Source organism: Ixodes scapularis, unplaced genomic scaffold, assembly GCF_016920785.2.
Source record: "Ixodes scapularis isolate PalLabHiFi unplaced genomic scaffold, ASM1692078v2 PGA_scaffold5__190_contigs__length_132052651, whole genome shotgun sequence".
NCBI classification, from domain to species: Eukaryota; Metazoa; Arthropoda; class Arachnida; order Ixodida; family Ixodidae; genus Ixodes; species Ixodes scapularis.
In genome coordinates, this window is record NW_024609880.1 from 63,173,863 (window position 1) to 63,192,296 (window position 18,434).

Consider the following 18,434-nt stretch of genomic DNA (forward strand, 5'->3'; position numbering starts at 1 on the left):
GATCAATAGCGTTCGCCGAAGAACTTCTGAAGAAAACACCACCTAGGAAAAAAAGAACAAAGACACATTGCACTGGCTTGGCGGACTCTGCACTGGGCGCGGAAATCAGGCCCTGCGGATTATATACACCAAATGCAAACTATCTAAACAAAACAAAAACATTTTTAGTCTCAAATTGGCTTCTGCGGACTATACGCCTGGACACTGGTGTCTGTTATTATGCATTGCATATTCACTGCTCTTTGTTGTGGCTTGAGACTGCCTTACTGTAATGATGCAGAGGGGTCAACTGAACCTTGCACCAACAGAAAGCGTTGCTGCAAGCCCCTCCGCCGTCAACTTTGAGTCGCTGTCGAGTCTGAAGAACTGCTCTGTGAGGTCAATGTCCAGCCACTGAGCACGTACACAAGCACAAGATATAATACTTGGTTCCAAGTACAAATGAAGAACCCAGGGCGGAAAGCCCTGAATGCCAAACGATCTGCGTGGGGCGACGGCGACTGGCTGCATAGTACACAGGTTGCGCTCCTTCGACGCCAGCGTCGCTGCGGCCGGTGGTCGTAGCTAGTCGTAGCAGATCGTGTCACCTCTATTGCTCGTATTGGAACACTATAGCCGCGTAATATTCTTGCTACCGAAGTTTACAAGCCTACATTCGCGGCTAACGCATTTACACAAAGCCAACGCCCAGCGAACCTGTCCCCCTCTTTCTTTTTCGGCGACCGGCCGCCAGGATGGTGACACCGTCCCTGAAACTCTTCAATCATCTTGCGTAATGCAACGTTAGATTATTCCAAAAATACGGCAGGTTGCCGAAATGATATGATTTAGCAGTTCAGCGATCGTACCGCTACACATTTTATGAAAGCTTCTGGTGAAAAACAACAGCCCCCAAAGCCTTGACGTGTTTCTGCATGTGAGCGTCGCAGCTGGACTGTGTTTAATTATATAGCAGCAGTTGTATATCGCTCCGAGTGTTAGTAGGGCTTCCCTTTTTGGAATGGAGCTGAAGAGAGCGGAAATGGCTGAGGCAGCGTGCTCTCGCGGAAGCCCAGGCGGAGAAACTGCATTCTTGAGAAAGAAGTTTCTCATCGTTGTGACAGGCGCCAGCGGAGGCATTGGCAGGGGCATAGCGGCCAGTTTCGCCGAACACGTCGCGGAAGGATCGCTCCTCGTCATTACGGGTCGAAACACGGCCGGTCTCGAAGAAACAAAGCGGATTATCGCAGCTCTGGGACGCGAAGTCAACGTGAGCGTCGAGACCTGCGACCACTCCAGGGCCCTTTTCCGGGACTACCAGGACCTTCTGGAACGAGCGTCGGCTCGACTCCCGGATCCGGACAGGGCTGTGCTCGTGCACAACGCCGCGACGATTGGAAACTGCTCCGACTATGCCGTGTCATACGACGACGAGAGAGCGATCGGCGACTACTACCTGTTGAATCTAACGTCCGTCATGACGCTGACCGCGGCGTTCCTCCGGCGCTATGACTCTGACTCGGGTCCGACGCGAACCATCGTCAACGTCTCGTCCATCGGGGGGATCATGGCAGTACCGAAGGTCGGCCTATACTGTACAGGTAAGTCTTCAGGTTTCGGGCACACTAAAATGTTATTTATTTATGAAATTTAAATAAAAAAAGGCCCGAATAGATTAAAACCATAGTTCCGTGTTTTCGGATAAATCCGAAAAACTCCAAAAAGCACCCGCTGGTAAAATTTTCGTCAATTTGGATTTATCTAATAAACACCGAATTCCCATGTACCATAGATTTCATAGGAGAAGAAAGAGGGGACAGGGTAAATCAAGGCTGCTCACTCTTAGGAAAAAAGGTATCTAGAGTCCTCCATGAAGGGAGGAACGCTCTGGTACCTATGTCTCTTTAGAAAGGGAGAAGCCTTCGTCCCGAAAGCAAGGGAGCAAAGTTCCTCCGTCGCCTTCATCCCATTATGGCGGCCCCGAATCGAGCAAGTCGAGTTGAATAAGGCGTAACGAGGACGACACATCAATTGCACGGGGCTAGAGGAGCAACAATTAAAAGTGTAACACGAGCTTTCTGCGAACTGCATCTATTTCCTAAGGTGGCTTCCCCCGCAGGTAAAGAAACTTGCGTTTCGAAAGAAGTCAGTCAGTCTTCTCGTCGTCAGCACTACGATGTTAAAAGGAGACAACCGATACCCAGTTACTTCGCGCACTTTACGTCTTACCTTTGCTATACCTCAAGTTCCTTCGTCAACCGCAGATCACGGAGCAATGGTAAACCATTCGCAAAACCTTAAACCTCACTCAAAAGAGCAAGTTCGAGGCAAATGTCGCAAGGTAACCAGAAATTATTGCGAGGCGGGAAAAAGTTTAAATCACTTGCCACCAGATAACAGGGTCAAGAAGGGTAATTGCAAGTAGCTAGGCCAGGAGGCGCTAGGTACCGCCCAATTCATGTTCATAAAAAAAAGTTTTTTCTTTTTTCACGCCACCATTCCATTTCGGAAAACTTCACTATTCACACATATAATTAGGCATGAGCTCCATATATACATTGAGCGCACACACATACACACACATACAAACGTCATTATAACACCACACTTTCCCGATCATTACATCTGTGCTCTGCGTTTCCGCCTTTTATCGTTTCGAAGGTATACGAATTTTCTCGGTTACCACCTAAGTAATAAAAAAATGTTCCCAACATGTTGATATTTTCCCCAGCAATGTCACACCTCTGAGAAGTAACTTGAACGTTTCAGGGGTAGAATCTCTTAGTAAAATGGAACGCTCATGACGTAACTATTCAAAAGCCAATAATTCAAACCGCTCCAATGCGGTTCCAAGCCATGTGTTTGCTTCCCCGTACGGCCCGTCGTAACCAGTATTTCCGTTGTGGTGTTTTTCTATTTGTGCTGTTCGCGTGCGGCTGCATTGTTTTGAATTAACCTGTGTAGGGGGGTATTTCAGGTTAAGCGAAGCTTCACGGGGAGAGAAACAGCTTTTCGATCAACTTGAATGCAGTCAAAGCCGCGACTTCCGGCAGGCGTCTACGGAGCTACGCCGTGGCGAGCTCGATAACTTCTGGCGCTCATCCCAGCGCGCTACTTGGAGGACAGTTTCTCCAGGAACCGTTATACATTTAAACACCAAAAATAAATAATAGTTTTTTTTTTCACTGTGCAAAGGTACATCGGACGTATCCGAAACACGGAGTCTAGAGCTACGTCGGACGTATCCGGACCCATGTCGAACGTGCCGCGGAACCCAGAGCTCCGTCGGACGTAACCACGATTGGGAAGGGTCAGATCACAGCGGGTCATTGACCCCAATGGCGATTTTCATTCCATCTTTATTTCTCATTGCTACCATAATTAGTCCATTCGATGTTCAAGAAAGGGGGGGGGGGGGGGGGGGTACATTCGGGAAATGTTCCGAAATTACAAAATTAACCCTAGAAAAAATTATTCCGTTCGCCGTCAATTCTCAGCGGGCGCCACGGTCAACCAGTTGCTCTCGCTACGACTCGACGAGCCCTGGGTGGCCCCGTCCAGTTAGCTGCATACAAACTCACAGATCTTCTTCTCGAGTCCCGGATGCCAACTTTTGCATTATTGCGCCGTCCCGTACACTTTTTAAGGGTCACGGCGCCCTTGAATACCTACTCCCGCTGTCTTCGCCACCATATCACACGGTATCGCAGATGCTCTGCAGTAGCGTGGTTCCCATTGTCTTTCGCGTACGTGATGACCGTTCGCTCTAACTTCACTGTGCTTAAAGGAGCCCTGCAATCATATTTAAGCGCCTACCGTTTTAGATGCGGAGCATCTCTTGCTCGGGCTATGTCCCGCGGCGTCGTAGTCCGCACTCACACAAAGCATGCGCAACACTCCTCGCTGCGCGTGCGTTCTCTCTCTCTCCAACAGCTGCGCGAAGTTCACGCAGCTACCAGCTGCGTCCCTCTCTCCAACAGCTGCGCATGCGTTCTCTCTCTCTTCAACAGCTGCACGAAGTGCACGCAGCTACCAGCTGCGTGCACTTCGCGTGCGTTCGCTTCTACTCACACCGCGCGCGCCGGCGCATCTCTCCTCCTCTAGTTTCTTCTCCTTCAAGTTTGAATATAAGCAGGGATAGCGCGCTGCGCGCGTTCAAGGGGAGGAAGTGGCCGAGTGGGCTAACGCGTCGCAGCTCGGAGCGTGGAGCGAAAACTTGCGCTGGGTACCTTCTGGGTTCGAGTCCCCGCCACCCCCGCCCGTTTTGATCTGGATGAGTTTCGTACCGGCGCGCGTTCGTGTGATGACTACTGCGTGATGCACGTTAAGAATCCCAGGTTAGCGGTTGTACTGCACTGGCTAAATTTCTCATCTACAGCTAAGAGACCGATTACCCGTTGAGGCGCACCTCCGTCAAGGCTGTATAAACATAAAGAGCAAACCAATTTCTGCGCGCGTTCAGTTCACCGCTGTTGACTCCACTTCACTTCGTTCTTCCGATGAAGTGTGATGGAACGATGCTCCGCATCACCCCATGGTTCCCCTCGGGAAGATGGTGTAATTTTTTTTTTTTTGCGGTTTCCACGTCCCTCGGGGTTCGGGTAAGCAAGCAGGCACGGAGAGAGTAACTAAATATCAGTGCGTCATATTTTAAACGGACGACGCGGAAAGCTCCTCCACCGTCGGGGGCGACCCCCGGTGCCAAAAGCGCGCGAAATGTGACGTCTTAGGTCCTGGGCTTACTAGTGGTCAGAGCCGCTAAACACGTTTTTTTTTTTTTTTTTGTCGAAATGCGAAATATAAGTGGCGCGAACCGTTTCAATTATTTATAAAAGTAGTTTTTGTTCACTATTTTAGATCAGAAAAGTAACAAATGCAGTTTAAATAGTACGGAAACATCAAATTACCCGTCGACATACTCGCAATAAAGCGGTGGAAAAGGCGGCCCATACTAGAGAGGTGTAGTGGGATCAGTCACAACGAACAGCGAGCGTAAAAAGGTCCCGGATGTACGCGGCGGCGCTGCCGTCGTACGCACTGGAGGATCCGACCAGTTCCGAACGTTCCCAAGGCTTTCGGCGAGCAGCTTTGGCTTGGGGTTTGGCCTGTCGGCGGTATGGCCGCGCGGAGTGGCTGCCATTCTGAACTGATCTTTACCCCGTGTTTGCTGTCGTTTGTGGGCAATGAAGTGTCATGCCGAATTAGTGTTTAACCGCGCAGCAAATGTAATGCGAGCCGCTCTGGCTGCCGGCTTCATACAGCCTATCCATCACGTGCTTTAGTGGCGCCCTCTCGAGCCGTCGACACGGAGTGCGGCAGCCGTGACCGCTCTCTGAGCTCACCACCTCTCCTCTGGTTCACGGCCAGTCAAGCAACCAAGGGCGTCATGAATGGGGCTATTTTTTGCTTGTTTTTTGTAATTCTAATGTGCCTAAAACTTTTAAAGTAATGCGAATTTTGAGAAAAGAATTTTTATTTTTTTTTAAGTTCAGTGCGCTCAGATTCGGTACAAATTAAAAACCAGTAAAAAAACGTCCTTGCAGTGCCCCTTTAAGTAAAAGTCCTCTTTTCAGTCATGTTGCAAAGGAAAGTTGTGAACGCCTGAACAAATGAACTGAACCGCGTAAACAAAAAAAGAGGCGCGCCTGCAAGTCAGACGACGAAGTCGAACGAATGGGGACGAAACCGAAACAGAAGCATATAGCCTTACTGGCGCCTGCGCGGTAGCGCAAGTGCCCTTGTCTGCCGCCATCTAAGATCTGATGACGAAACCGAGTGCTAGGGACCAAAAAGTGGTGTGTTGCCAGCGCGTAAAGGTGGGCACAAAACTAAAAGCGTGGTTAATACGTGGAAAGAGAAGGGGAAAGGAAACAAGCGACGCTTCGGACGCTCAGCCCAGATGGAGAGCAGACGTCGCATGTCTCCGATCTCTCATTTCTTGTGCAGAATTAGGGTGCTTGCAATATGGTCGACGTATCTTTAGATTCGACGTTCCGGGTACGTTCGACGTTCCTTTAGACACACTGTTTTTTTTGTTTTGTTTTTGCGATTTTATTTATTATCATTTTTTAATTCGAAAATTCCAAACAGTAAGTATACGTACTTTCCGTCATATTTTCATACTGTTCAGTCCTTTCCCCAGAGCGCAATCGCTCTCGGGGAAGAGACAACGGGGCATCGCAGACGACAGTCACATTGGCCATGTACGATATACGGTTCAGACCGGCGTTACATGACTATCCGCAGGTCGATCGATTGCACCGTAATCTTCGAAGCGATCCTAAACTCTTTCACGTAAATCGGAATGTCAACCTGTAACCCCCCGCCCCTCTCGATAACCGCCCGACCACCGGAATCAATGCCCGACAGTTAACGTCATCTCATCTTGTTGTTACACCACGCACAGATACCCGAACACACGGTCGCATCGGCGTTAATTCCAGTCTTCTGTTTACAACGCACAACACTGCCATCGCCATGTGGCCGCTAAGTTGCCGAGACGCAGAAATACAGAACCACGTTGATTGCCGGTTGGCGCTCGGCATCGGAAAACAGAACCGAACTCAGCACAGAAGGCGCCCAGGCACCCGGCAGCAAAACCTACCTGTCTGGGATGCAGTTTCCGCGGTTTCCATAACGTTGTCAACGTCGAAATGTCGTCGTTTCGCAATCCGGAGGCGGCCACCTTAGCCCAGTGTACGTAGCGCTGCGCAGCCGGCGCTGCTCCGGAACATTGCTATTTCTAGCGGCTTCGTTTGCTCCTTCGATAAATTAGTGGTAAAAATGTAAATGCAACCGAAATGTTGTGCATGTTTGGACTGAAAGACGGAATTACAGGCGGCCTTCGCTGCCGCTGAAACTCAATCAACTCAACTCTTTATTAAACAACGTGTGCGACGTGCTCGAAAAACAAAACCGAAAGAAGATGAGTCGGGAGGGCGGTAGCTTTCTCCCGTCTGCCTGGAGAAGGAGAAAACGTCTCGTTCCTCCCTTGTCGTGTCCGCTTAGAGGGGCATCAGTGGAAGGGCGGAAAATGCGCCATTCCTACCCTTTTCCTCAAATTTTTTCTTAGAGTGCAGTAAAGCGCACATTCTCGTTTGTCGGACTTGCGAAAGGGACGGTGCCCGATAAAATACTGCAGACTAAAGGTTCATTCCCGCCATTAGTATGGTAAAATATAAACTGCCATTTGAGCCACCAGATGATGCTGAATTCCGGAAAGGGTCTACTGTAGCGGCTTTGCTGCTGAGCGCGTACCTTCTGCACAGTGCATTTTTCCACACCAGATTTTACCTTCTCAGCAAAAACAAATCGCACTGATCTCCAGCCTAGACTGCGATAACGTCACGTGCAAATCATGTTAAATACTCTCGAGACCTGTTATAACCAACTCGGTTATAACGAAATAGCGGCCACAGAGAAGCGATCACGATTTCCCATTCTCTTTGGCACTTCGTTAACCGAAGTCGGTTAAAACGAAATCCCGGATATAGCGAAGTGATTTACGATTCCCGTTGACTTCGTTATAACCGGTCTCAACAGTAGTTCAGTTTTCTATGAAATGCGATGTTCGCTACACCAGCAAAATTAGATATTCAAGATCTGTAGTATGCATATATAGCAGTCACGCGATGGTAGGCAACCTATTAAAATGTTAGAGCGCACGACATAACTGGATAGGATTTGAAAGAGTCGGCAAAGAGTGGATAAGATTTCAATAGACTGCCTGAAATATTCTCTTTAAGGGATGACTGATGAAAGAATTGTAATGGTAATGTCCCAAACAAGCGCACGTAAAACCGAATATAACATTAGCCTCCCGAAACCGTATTTCGCGAAGTTTGGAGCTGATACAAGCTGGTACCTAAATGTGATTTATATTAAAAATATCAGAATATTTCTACATCACGCTATTTATGTATAATTAAGAATACCATTGCATGCATCTTTATGTATATTGTTTTGCAGTAAGGCATTTTGTACGGGATTATATAAAAGAATACCATTTACTATCTATCCTGCTGCACATTTCGTATATTTGCCCTCGGGTCTATCGTGTTTGCACAATTCTTTTGGCATCCCCCGGGCCGGTGCTTCCCACTGCTAAACAGCGAACAAAAAAACACGTTTACGCGGAGTGACGTACCAGCTAGAGTAATTTCGAGCATCGTCCTCTCTTGTCGGTCATAAGCGATTAGGTGAATTTCATACAGTTGAATTTCTTGTTGACAAAGATATGTTTAATTACTGACTGAATATTTGACAAGAGAAATAAAGCCCCCCCCCCCCCCCCCAGATAAACTTAAAGATCTACATCATAAGTACCCCCCCCCCCCCCCCCCCCACTCCAAATTATCTGAAAATTGCTCTGCTAATCTTTACCAGCGTTTTTATCCTCGATAGGCACGTGCGTCAGTCATCTGAGAGAGCATTTAACAAATTTCAGGTTTTGCAGTTGATTTGAGTATATATGTGTTCCTGACACATAAACAACGTTTCAAACATACCATAGAAGTTTTTCAATTCCTCTTTTATGTGATGAACACTAATTGTATGTGTTTGTGGGCTGGGCAGAAAGAAAATACGCGGTGGCGAGTGGCGAGTCTATGAAGATTCATTACGCACGCAGACAGCAAGAGCGCGAACACGTCGAGTAGACCATCGGTACTTGCTGCCATGTCGAGTAGAGCATCAAACACTGCTTTGTTCTGTTTAACACAAAATTATAATTTATTAAGAATGACGCTTATTTTCATATTAAATTGACCGGCATCTTGTTCAGAAGAAACCTCAACAACCAGGCCATGCCAGTTTATTCCCGTACAAGAAAATTCACTTGGGTACGCGCTATTTTAGGCCACCTTCGATTCGAGTTCGAAGGTACGTACAGATTAGGGTTAACAATTTTGATAACTTTTGTTCTGCGTGACTCTTCGACTGCATCACTGTGAGTTAGGAAAACAAGCGTTGTGATTGCCGCTCAGTGTTTCTATCGAAGGTAGACTGAAAGGGCTTATCCTAAAACTTTCTAGACATTTTAAAAATATGATTGCCTTTAGCTCAGTTGCGTCATCATATATATTGCGAAACGTAATTTGTAAACTATATATCAGGATAAATACGGTGATGATGGGGGGGGGGATTTCATGTTTTTATGCACTGTAATTGATACCTTAGTTCAAGAGCACTACTGTTATTCAACTTTTAAGACTGCGACGCATATTTGTACCAAATAATAGGGAGTTTTAGAATAACGTACGCAATTTTAGCGCACGCTAGCGCTAAATTTGGCGCTTGTATTAGCGCATGCGACGCAAGAAAGTTTTAGAATAGCGTTTCTCCGTCGAGACGCAAAAGCCCAAGCATCTCGCGCTTGCGACGCCACCAAGATACAGTCACAATTTTTATTTCACTCACGAAATGCTGTAACTTAAGAGAAAAAACCAGAGTATTATTTTAGCTTTGTTTAAACGTGAGAATGCGACGAGGGCGGTCGACCGGTCGTGTCCGCTTGCGTCGCCTCGGCAAGAAACGTCTCGTGTACTGGCCTTTGCACATCGTACCTTCGCCGAGAAATGTTCGCGCGTCGCAAGCATCAAGTTGCCGGGGGTCGTTGCCAAACCACGTGCAATGTCGTCCCGCATTGAAAATCGCAGTCGCTAGGATGCCGCCGACGTCGCACTCACGACGCCGCCAAAGCAGCCGCCAACATAATCCTGGAAGCCGCCATTTTTTTAACTGTGCTCGTCTTGGCTTTAGCCAACTTCTCATCACGAATCCTCCTTGGAGAAGCGCAAACACTCTTTGCGTACGCACGCTATTTCCAAGAAATAGCGCACGCTAAAATTGCGCACGCAAAGCGCAAAACCTGGTTTGCGTTCGGGGCATGCGTTCGGGGCATGCGCAGTGGCGACGACGCTATTCTTTGCGTACGCAAAGCTTTAGCGTGCGCTATTCTAAAACTCCCTATTGGTATTATAAGTGACCTACCTCACTTCACGACAACCTTTCGTCTGAGGTAAAATATATCATGTGACTGAGGTAAACAAATGAATGTTGAGTCGTATCAACACGACGTATTGTACGTTAAACAAGTTTTTTTGTCTTTTTTTACTGTTGCGTCGAAATTCAATAACGCAGTTTCTAATTTTTGATACGGAATAGAAAAGATGATTGCACAAACGGTAAAAGAAACCTTAACGCTAGTCATTCCATGACGGATATAGTGCCTATTGCCTAAACAACGCGGAAAATATGTTCTCGCTTTAGCGGTTCAAACCGGTTTAAACCAGTTTGAACCGTTATCGTTTCTCCAGAGAACTGAACTAGAATTGAACCGAAAGCCGTGAACCCGAACCCCAACCCGAACCCGAACCGATAACAATATCGGCTCGAGACTCTGACCAGCGTGCGGTGATGTATCACTATTGCGTGGTGCACGTTAAAGACCCCAGGGTAGCGGTTGTACTGCACTGGGAAAATTTCTCATCTAAAGCTAGGAGACAAGTCGCCCATCGAGGCACACTAAGTTTAGGCTTAATAAACATACACACAGCCAATCTGTTTTCAACAAAGGCGAGCAGGTAAAACCTCGTGCAACTTTGGCGACATAGTATCCTTGAACTTGACGTTAACTTGCCAAGAGAGATTGGGTTCTTGCCAATCCTTCAGATGATGGTATTGAAGCTTAGGGGCCAACCTGCCCATCAACCGATTGCAACCGAAATGATTGCAACACGTAGCACCTCCCAGTCTATTTGCACGTTCAACCAGCGCCGACTTAAACCACCTGGCTATCACCTACCTGTATACATGCTTTGCACATGCCGTCATATGGCACCGTACCAGCCGCCATTTCTCCTTGCCATGCTCTGTTTTTGTAATTTCGGCCGCATACATTTCGCACCATTGAATCTGTCTTCTCGGCAAGGCTTGCCGAGGTGCGAAATATGCTGCAGCAGGTGCGGGCACAGGAACATGGTACGGAGCAGTGGCGGTTGATGCGACGTCAGTGCAAGCCATGTATAGCTGCAAACCTTTGCCGACTCAAAACCTCCCGAGCACCGTCGAGCTTGATTCCATCAATCGAACTGATTTGGGATATTAAAAAGAACTGCGAGACCGTATGCTCTTGAGAGTGGTTGAGGGTGAACCGAGGCTCACGATAATGTGCTGTGAGGCGAATTACTTCCGCTAGAGTTAGCGGGGAAATTGTTCCGCTAGGTTTAACGGGAAAATTTTTCCGCTAGACTTAGCGGGGAATTTTTTCCGCTAAATCTAGCGGGGAAATTTTTCCACTAGATTTAGCGCGGAATTCTTTCCGCTAGATTTAGCGGGGAAATTTTTCCGCTAGATTTAGCGGGTTAATTTTTCCGCTAGATTTAGCGGTAAAATTTTTTCCGGTAGATTTAGCGGGGTATATTTTTCGCTAGATTTAGCGGGAAAAATTTTCCGCTAAATCTAGCGGGGAAAATATTTACGCTAGATTTAGCGGAGAATTTTTTCCGCTAAATCTAGCGGCGAAAATATTTACGCTATTTTGCGGAGAATTGTTTCCGCTAAATCTAGCGGGGAAATTTTTCCGCTAGATTTAGCGGAGAAATTTACCCATAATGCACCGCGCGGTTACGCCGACGGCGACGCCGACGCCTCTCAAGCTGGAAACGGGCCCCTAAGAGCTGCGCTCTAAAAACACGAACGTCGAGCCGTCCACGGAGTACAGCGTGAGCGGCCGACACGACGTGGCTGGCCCGGCACACTTGCGCGTGATCACACTTGTGCTTGTCTTAGAGAGCAGCTCTTAGGGGCCCGTTTCCGGCTTGAGCGGCGTCGGCGTCGCCGTCGGCGTCGGCGTCGGCGTAACCGCGCGGTGCATCATGGGAAATGTCCCATAATGCACCGCGCGAGCCCCTCACCGGGGTCACGTGACTTCGTGGGGGGCACGTGACCCCCCCCCCCCGAGGTCACGTGACTCCCCGAAGTCACGTGACTCCCCTGAGGTCACGTGACCCCCTCCTCGAGGTCACGTGACTCCCCTGAGGTCACATGACCCCCTCCTCGAGGTCACGTGACCCCCGCCGATGTCGCGTGACCCCCGATGACGTCATCGACACTGATGACGTCATTGGCATCCACATCGTCATCATCCCTAATGACGTCATCATCAGTGATGACGATGACGATGCGGATGCCGGTGACGTCATCAGTGATGATGACGATGACGATGTGGATGCCGGTGACGTCATCAGTGATGACGATGACGATGCGGATGCCGGTGACGTCATCAGTGATGATGACGATGACGATGTGGATGCCGGTGACGTCATCAGTGATGATGACAATGACGATGTGGATGCCGGTGACGACATCAGTGATGATGATGTCATCAATGATGATGACTTCATCAATGATGATGACGTCATCAGTGACGATGACGATGGGGATGCCGGTGACGTCATCAGTGATGATGACGATGACGCTGTAGATGCCGGTGACGTCATCAGTGATGATGACGTCATCAGTGATGATGACGATGACGATGCGGATGCCGGTGACGTCATCAGTGATGATGACGATGACGACGTGGATGCCGGTGACGTCATCAGTGATGATGACGATGACGATGTGGATGCCGGTGACGTTACCGACATCCGCATCGTCATCGTCATCATCACTGATGACGGCATCAGTGACGTCACTGATGTCGTCACCGGCATCCGCATCGTCATCGTCATCATCACTGATGACGTCGTCAGCGACGTCACTGATGACGTCACCGACATTCGCATCGTCATCGTCATCATCACTGGTGAAGTCATCAGTGACGTCACTAATGACGTCATCGGTACCCGCATCGTCATCGTCACTGATGACATCATCAGTGACGTCAGAGATGACATCATCGGCATTGGGGGTCACGTGACCCCCAAGGTCACGTGACCCCCCCCCCCCTGGTTAGTCTAACCCCCCCCCCCCAGCGCCCTTCCCTCCTCCTCCTCAAGAGCTGCGCTCTAATTCGGCGTTACAGGGAGTTGTAAGCGGCTTTCACTTTTTCCTCCCAAGATGACTTCGCTGACATTGAACGTAAGAAGAAACTAGATCTATTCTAGGTGCGTTTAGGAGAAAATAATAGTGTTGCGTAGCTTTCAAGAGCATTGCATCGTCGTCTTCCACGGTAGCGAATGCACGAATGACTGCTATCGGAAGGTTGTTTTTTTTGCCACACAGCGTTAGTTCCAGAGGTGACCACTAAGGAGCGCGGCCACTCCTCGATCCCCTCTCCGAAAGTTCGGAAACAGCGCCTTCGCCTATTGGTGACGTGCGCGATCAAAAGCGTCGCTGTGATCGGCCTTCCACGATTGGCTGAATGCTGACTATGACGTCAGCAAAGGATTTCTCATAGACCGAAATAAGAGTAACGTAAGAACATCAACTTCGGCGGCGTTGGCAGTGTTGGTTTCAGGGCTCGATGATTTCAGGCTTCTACCATGCTAATTACAAAACACCATCGAACTTGTTCTTCTCAAGATAATGACTTCAAGAGAGGGAGCATATGAGGGCGCCATCGAAACCTCTCGCCGCTAATAAAGGGTATTCACCGGGCGCCATGTGAGAGTGCGCCGTTTAGACATACGGATGCCCAGGACGGGCTCACACTTATGGTCTGCGAAGACCGGCAATCTTGACGGTGAGGAAGGCACGGCGCCAAATCCCTCCACACTCCGGAAGCTCGACGTTGGAGATTTGCAGCCACGGACTCGGCTCATTGCATAGGCGGAAAGTTCTCAATTTCCCAGGCCCCTCCCTTCCCGGGAAACGTTTGGGCCGTGTCTTGAAAGAGACGTCCCAAACGTGTGTAATCCCTTGGATAACGTAGGATATGCAGGATAAGCATGCTGACGGAATGATACCTAAACAATTATCTGCTTTTGTGATCCTATAGCTTACCTGTCATTGCAGTCGTGATCAGTGAATTCCATGGTTCAAGCCCACCGACCGTAATGAATTGTTTCGACGTTTGGGAAAAACAAAATGGGGCTTACAAAACACACTTTGTCGTCAACTTTCGTAGGCTCCACGTCCGCTAGACGTGCCACTGTCGTCATTCGCAACTACATCCAATGGCTTTCGAAGGAATTTCAAGCACTGGCCTTTATCATCTCTGCCAATACTACGTAGGGTCTTCGAACAGGACTGCCGTGAATGGCTATAAAGATAAATCCACTCAACAGCTCTGGTCACTCAGTGACCACAGCTGGTTAGAAGACAAATTTTAATTTTTCTACTGGGCGCCAGCAGGGCGGTCACATAAAGTTTTATTTATACACTGGGCGCCAGCTATCGATATGTACGGGCACGGGCGCACAGATGAGATTAATTAAGGTTCCGGAGGCGATGGTGCTTGCTTTTCCGAAGAGCTCGGAAGAAAGACGGGGGGCAGGGGAGGGAGGGGCGCTCTGGCACCCTCGTTTTCTTCGTAATCGGCGCCTATGGCTCGTTGTTTCGCCACGAGTTCTTCGAGACGTCGATTCCTTTGCTGCAGGCAAGGCAGCCCGGGAGATGTTCATGAGAGTGGTGGCCGCAGAGAACCCGTCGGTGACCGTCTGCAGTTACGATCCAGGAGCGGTGGCTACAGCCATGCTCAAAGAACTCTTTGGCTCCCACTATGAAGGTACGAAGTTAAGGTGTTTCGAACGCGCCTCTGACTGCTCTTTTCAGAATCGCAGAATGTGCGTTGTGCACAAGTAGCAAAAGCCTGCTGAGTTTCTCAAAGCATTATCCGGGCGTAAAAAAAAATTTTTGTATTTAATCTTGTAACCACTTTATTGTTCGTAGCTCTGTTGGAGGTATGAATCATATTCTTTTTTTGTGTGTGTGTTTGTTCCTCCCTTCCACGGCCCCACGGGCCAGCAGTATGTACAAATAAATAAATAAATACATAAAAATGAACGAAGGGCATTCAAAACTTTTCACAAAAATGTCTTTAGGCGGTACATTTATCCCACTTAAATTTTATGAGTGCAGGTCCTATAAAATAATGTGTAAGTAAACAAAAGGCTCCAGGTACACCTAAGGTCTTCTTATGAATTGTGAAGGCGAAAGCCGTGCTTGTTCTTTCGCCCCTTCCTTAGACTGCGGCGTATTTGCGTCGAGCGAGGGCGCGCTCTCCCAGCTCTCCTCGCCGCTCTAACCTGGGACCGGCGCTCTTGCGGCGCGGACACGCAGCGCCATGGGTGGCGGTCATTGAAACTGACGCGCAGCGGCCAATGGAAGCCCCCGTTCCTTGAAACTATGACGCGTGCCAGCAGTGGGACCGAAGCCGAAATCCATCTGCTTCACTCCGTTCCTTTAAGATCGGGGAAACTAGGTGCTGTTTGGCTAGGCTTTTCGCGTGGTTTCAAAGCTGGAAGATAGCGGCTTCACTTGAAGAAAGGAGTTTAGGTGCCGTTTGACGCGACTTCAAAGCTGATGACGTCGGCTCGTTTCATGGGACAGTTAATGCTTTCGCCTTAAGCGCCGTTCACACTCTTGCGACCGAACACGACCGAGAGAGGCCAGACCGGTTTTTAAGCCTTTTGCGACTTCATAGGACCGAATGCGCAGCAGCGGAGCTGGTCCTAAGAGATCGCAAGAGGCTTAAAAACTGGTCTCGTCTCTCTCGGTCGTACTCGGTCGCAAGAGTGTGAACGGGCCTTTAAAAACCGTCTGGTTGGCGCTGTTACTAGCAGACGACACAACATATAGCCAAAACGTGAAAGCTTTTTCTTAAGATGAACGCCCCAAAGCAGATCTATCAGGTCGGAGCGTCTGTGGTACCATATGGGAGTAAAGGCCCGTTCACACTCTTGCAACCGAGTACGACCGAGAGAGACGAGACTTGTTAAAACCTCTTAAAATTTCTTAGGACAACAGAACACACTCGCACGCTGGCGCCATCTATGCGGTGACCCTGGAGCTGCATTTCACAAGAGCGAAGGTTTTGCAGTATTTCCGAAGTCAAATGTGCGTAAAAAGAAAGGCCCCTTTATAACGTTGACAAAAAGTTTGTCCAGCCAAGAAAGAAAGGATAATGCGCGAGAGAAATAGATAATATGCCGGACCGCCAAGTTTACACTGCTACCCAATAGATGGTGCCAGTGTGTCCTCTCGTTGTAAGAGGTTTTAAAGAACCCAGTTTTAAGAGGTCGCAAGAGTGTGAACGTCCTTAACAGTGTCAACTCGACAGTTTTTGCCGTTTGTGTTTGTCTATAAAAGCAAAACGAAAAAAAAAAAGAGTTGTTTTTGAGGCTTCAAGTAGTCTTCTGAGATCTACGCTCAGAAAATTTAACTCTAATAAATGCACCACTTAAAGACACCGTTGTGAAAAGTTTCAATGGTTCATTGGTTTATTTATAGAATTATCTTTTCACGACCTAAAACCCTGCAGACTTGCAAACCATTGTCCCAGAGCGGACATGCAAGAAAGTATTCTTCTGAAAACACATTGTCTTTCAGAAGCCGTAATTCCACGTGAAAACCGCCACGAAGGACATTCAAGAAGGAGCGTCAAGCCAATTTCCCCGCAAAATTCAGCGGAAAAATTAGTATCACGTAACGTCAGTTTCTCAGCTAAATTTAGCGGGGAAACAGAAGTCACGTGATGTCTATTTACTCGCGAACTTTAGCGCGAAAGCGATGTCGCGTGAGGTCAATTTTCTCGCTAAATATAACGGAGAACTAGCCGTCACGGGACAACGCCGCGCGACATCGAGCCACGTGACATCCGTTTCCCCGCCAAATTCAGCGAGGGAAGTTGACGTGGCGTGACCAATTCACGTAACTTCGAGTTGCGTGACGTTAATTTCTGCGAAGTGAACACATTCTGTGCTCCCCAGGTCTTTGTTAATGTCACTGGGTACTTAGAAATTATAGCGCCAAGCTCCCCTTATGGTTGCCATTTCTTTTGGTTCCTTCAATGAGCAGTTCCTTCTCGATCTCCCTCCACGCGTGCATGCGACGCTGACGAAGAACCGCGGAAAGCGTTCACCTGCAGCATATGACCACTCACGGCTTACCGGAACTGAAATTGCGTTTCGTAAAATCGCGCCCTTTAGAAGAAAACAAAATCATCCGGTCTATTTTCGGCTAGAGTGCACAAGATCAAGACACCCATTTTCAGCTCAACCAAGACGTTTCGTTTGTAAGAGCCCCAACAGTGCACCGTCACGGCGCTTGCGGTCTTTGTGCGACTTCGCTATCTTTGTCTTCTCAAACTAAGGCTAGGTGGCACAAGCTACCGTCTATTTGAAAGCGTATAACCATTAACCTCTATGAACAGTGAATGCCCCAAGATCCTTCGCGCTTTGTTGTCCTATGTGCGCGATTGGTTTAGCCGGGGATGGTAAGCGCACAAAAACCACGAGTCCCAGTGACGATGTACTTTTGGCAGTGTTTGGTCGGCTCTATTGGGTCGTACCGGTGGGCTTCGGTCAGAATTGGAGTGAAACGGAGCTATAATAAATATGCCAGCAAATTAAGAGCCATCGGTTATGAATACTATACATTAAACGCCTCTCTTTTTTTCTACAGATAAAGTCAAAACTGGCACTGTCATAAGCCCGGAGGTGACAGCCGGCCGACTGATTCGCATCCTCGAACACGGAAACTTCAAGTCGGGGGATCATGTCAGACACTCGGACGCTTCCTAACGTTGGATCGAGTTTCAGCAGGTTAAACCGCGCGCGGTGTTGGCCAACGGGTGGGACAAAGTCGCACTCGGTCACTGGTTTGCTCTATCAGTTAAAGACAATATTGAATTGAAGCCGTGATGTCACTCAACCTCAGCTTCTTCCTCAGACGTTGGTGATGAACATCTGAGGAAGAAGTAGAAGTAAAGTGACGTCACGGACAACCTCGATTCAATATTGTCTCATCTTTCCTTCTCTCTCTCTACGAGTGATGTGTCAAGAAAATAAAGTGTTCATTTTGTAAGCTGCCTCGTAACGTCCGCATTAAAAAAAAAAAAAAATCTTGGAGAGCCAGCGTAATCGCCCGCATGTTCTCGACATCACGTTCGTCATCCTTTCTTCGCTGGTGCACAGCGACAGCTAAGTGTGGAGGATTAAAAAATTGCTAGGCAATTGTGTTGCATGCATGAAACGTTCGGACTACACAAACGTTTAGCTAGTTTACCGATACTCTGAATTTCACGTATGCAGGGCCGATAAACCTGGCGATCTTCCAGAGCCTCCCATGCTCTCAATCTCCTCTCCAGTGCGCACGAGTGGTCGAATGTGGTGAAAAGCTGTCGAAAGTCTCGTGCAGGTTCTTGTTCGATATCATTTTTGGCACGTGAACACACTTTTGCTCGCGTGGAGGGTGTCTATTCTGTTGTGCTGAGCTAGCAGTCGCTCCCCAGTTTAAAAGAATTTGCAGAGGTCTTCCTCTTTTTCTAGGGGTCGAAGCCTGCTTCTGAT

At 48.4% G+C, this 18,434-nt stretch overlaps 1 protein-coding gene across 1 annotated transcript; it reads left to right on the forward strand.

The window, feature by feature from the left end:
* Window positions 1-1,021: 1,021 nt before the first annotated feature.
* LOC115311482 (sepiapterin reductase) lies at window positions 1,022-17,666 on the forward strand. The gene is made up of 3 exons (XM_040211676.1): window positions 1,022-1,580; window positions 14,522-14,665; window positions 17,548-17,666. Exons 1-3 carry the CDS (start codon window positions 1,022-1,024, stop codon window positions 17,664-17,666), a joined length of 822 nt encoding a protein of 273 aa, XP_040067610.1.
* Window positions 17,667-18,434: the final 768 nt, after the last annotated feature.

What these genes read in the sequence shown, in the direction of transcription:
- LOC115311482 (XM_040211676.1), top strand. Translation starts at nt 1,022, where the DNA reads ATGGCTGAGGCAGCGTGCTCTCGCGGAAGCCCAGGCGGAGAAACTGCA. An exon ending in GGTCGGCCTATACTGTACAG is followed by an intron (nt 1,581 to 14,521) that starts GTAAGTCTTCAG and finishes CCTTTGCTGCAG; the next exon opens with GCAAGGCAGCCCGGGAGATG. An exon ending in TGAAGGTACGAAGTTAAGGT is followed by an intron (nt 14,666 to 17,547) that starts GTTTCGAACGCG and finishes TTTTTTCTACAG; the next exon opens with ATAAAGTCAAAACTGGCACT.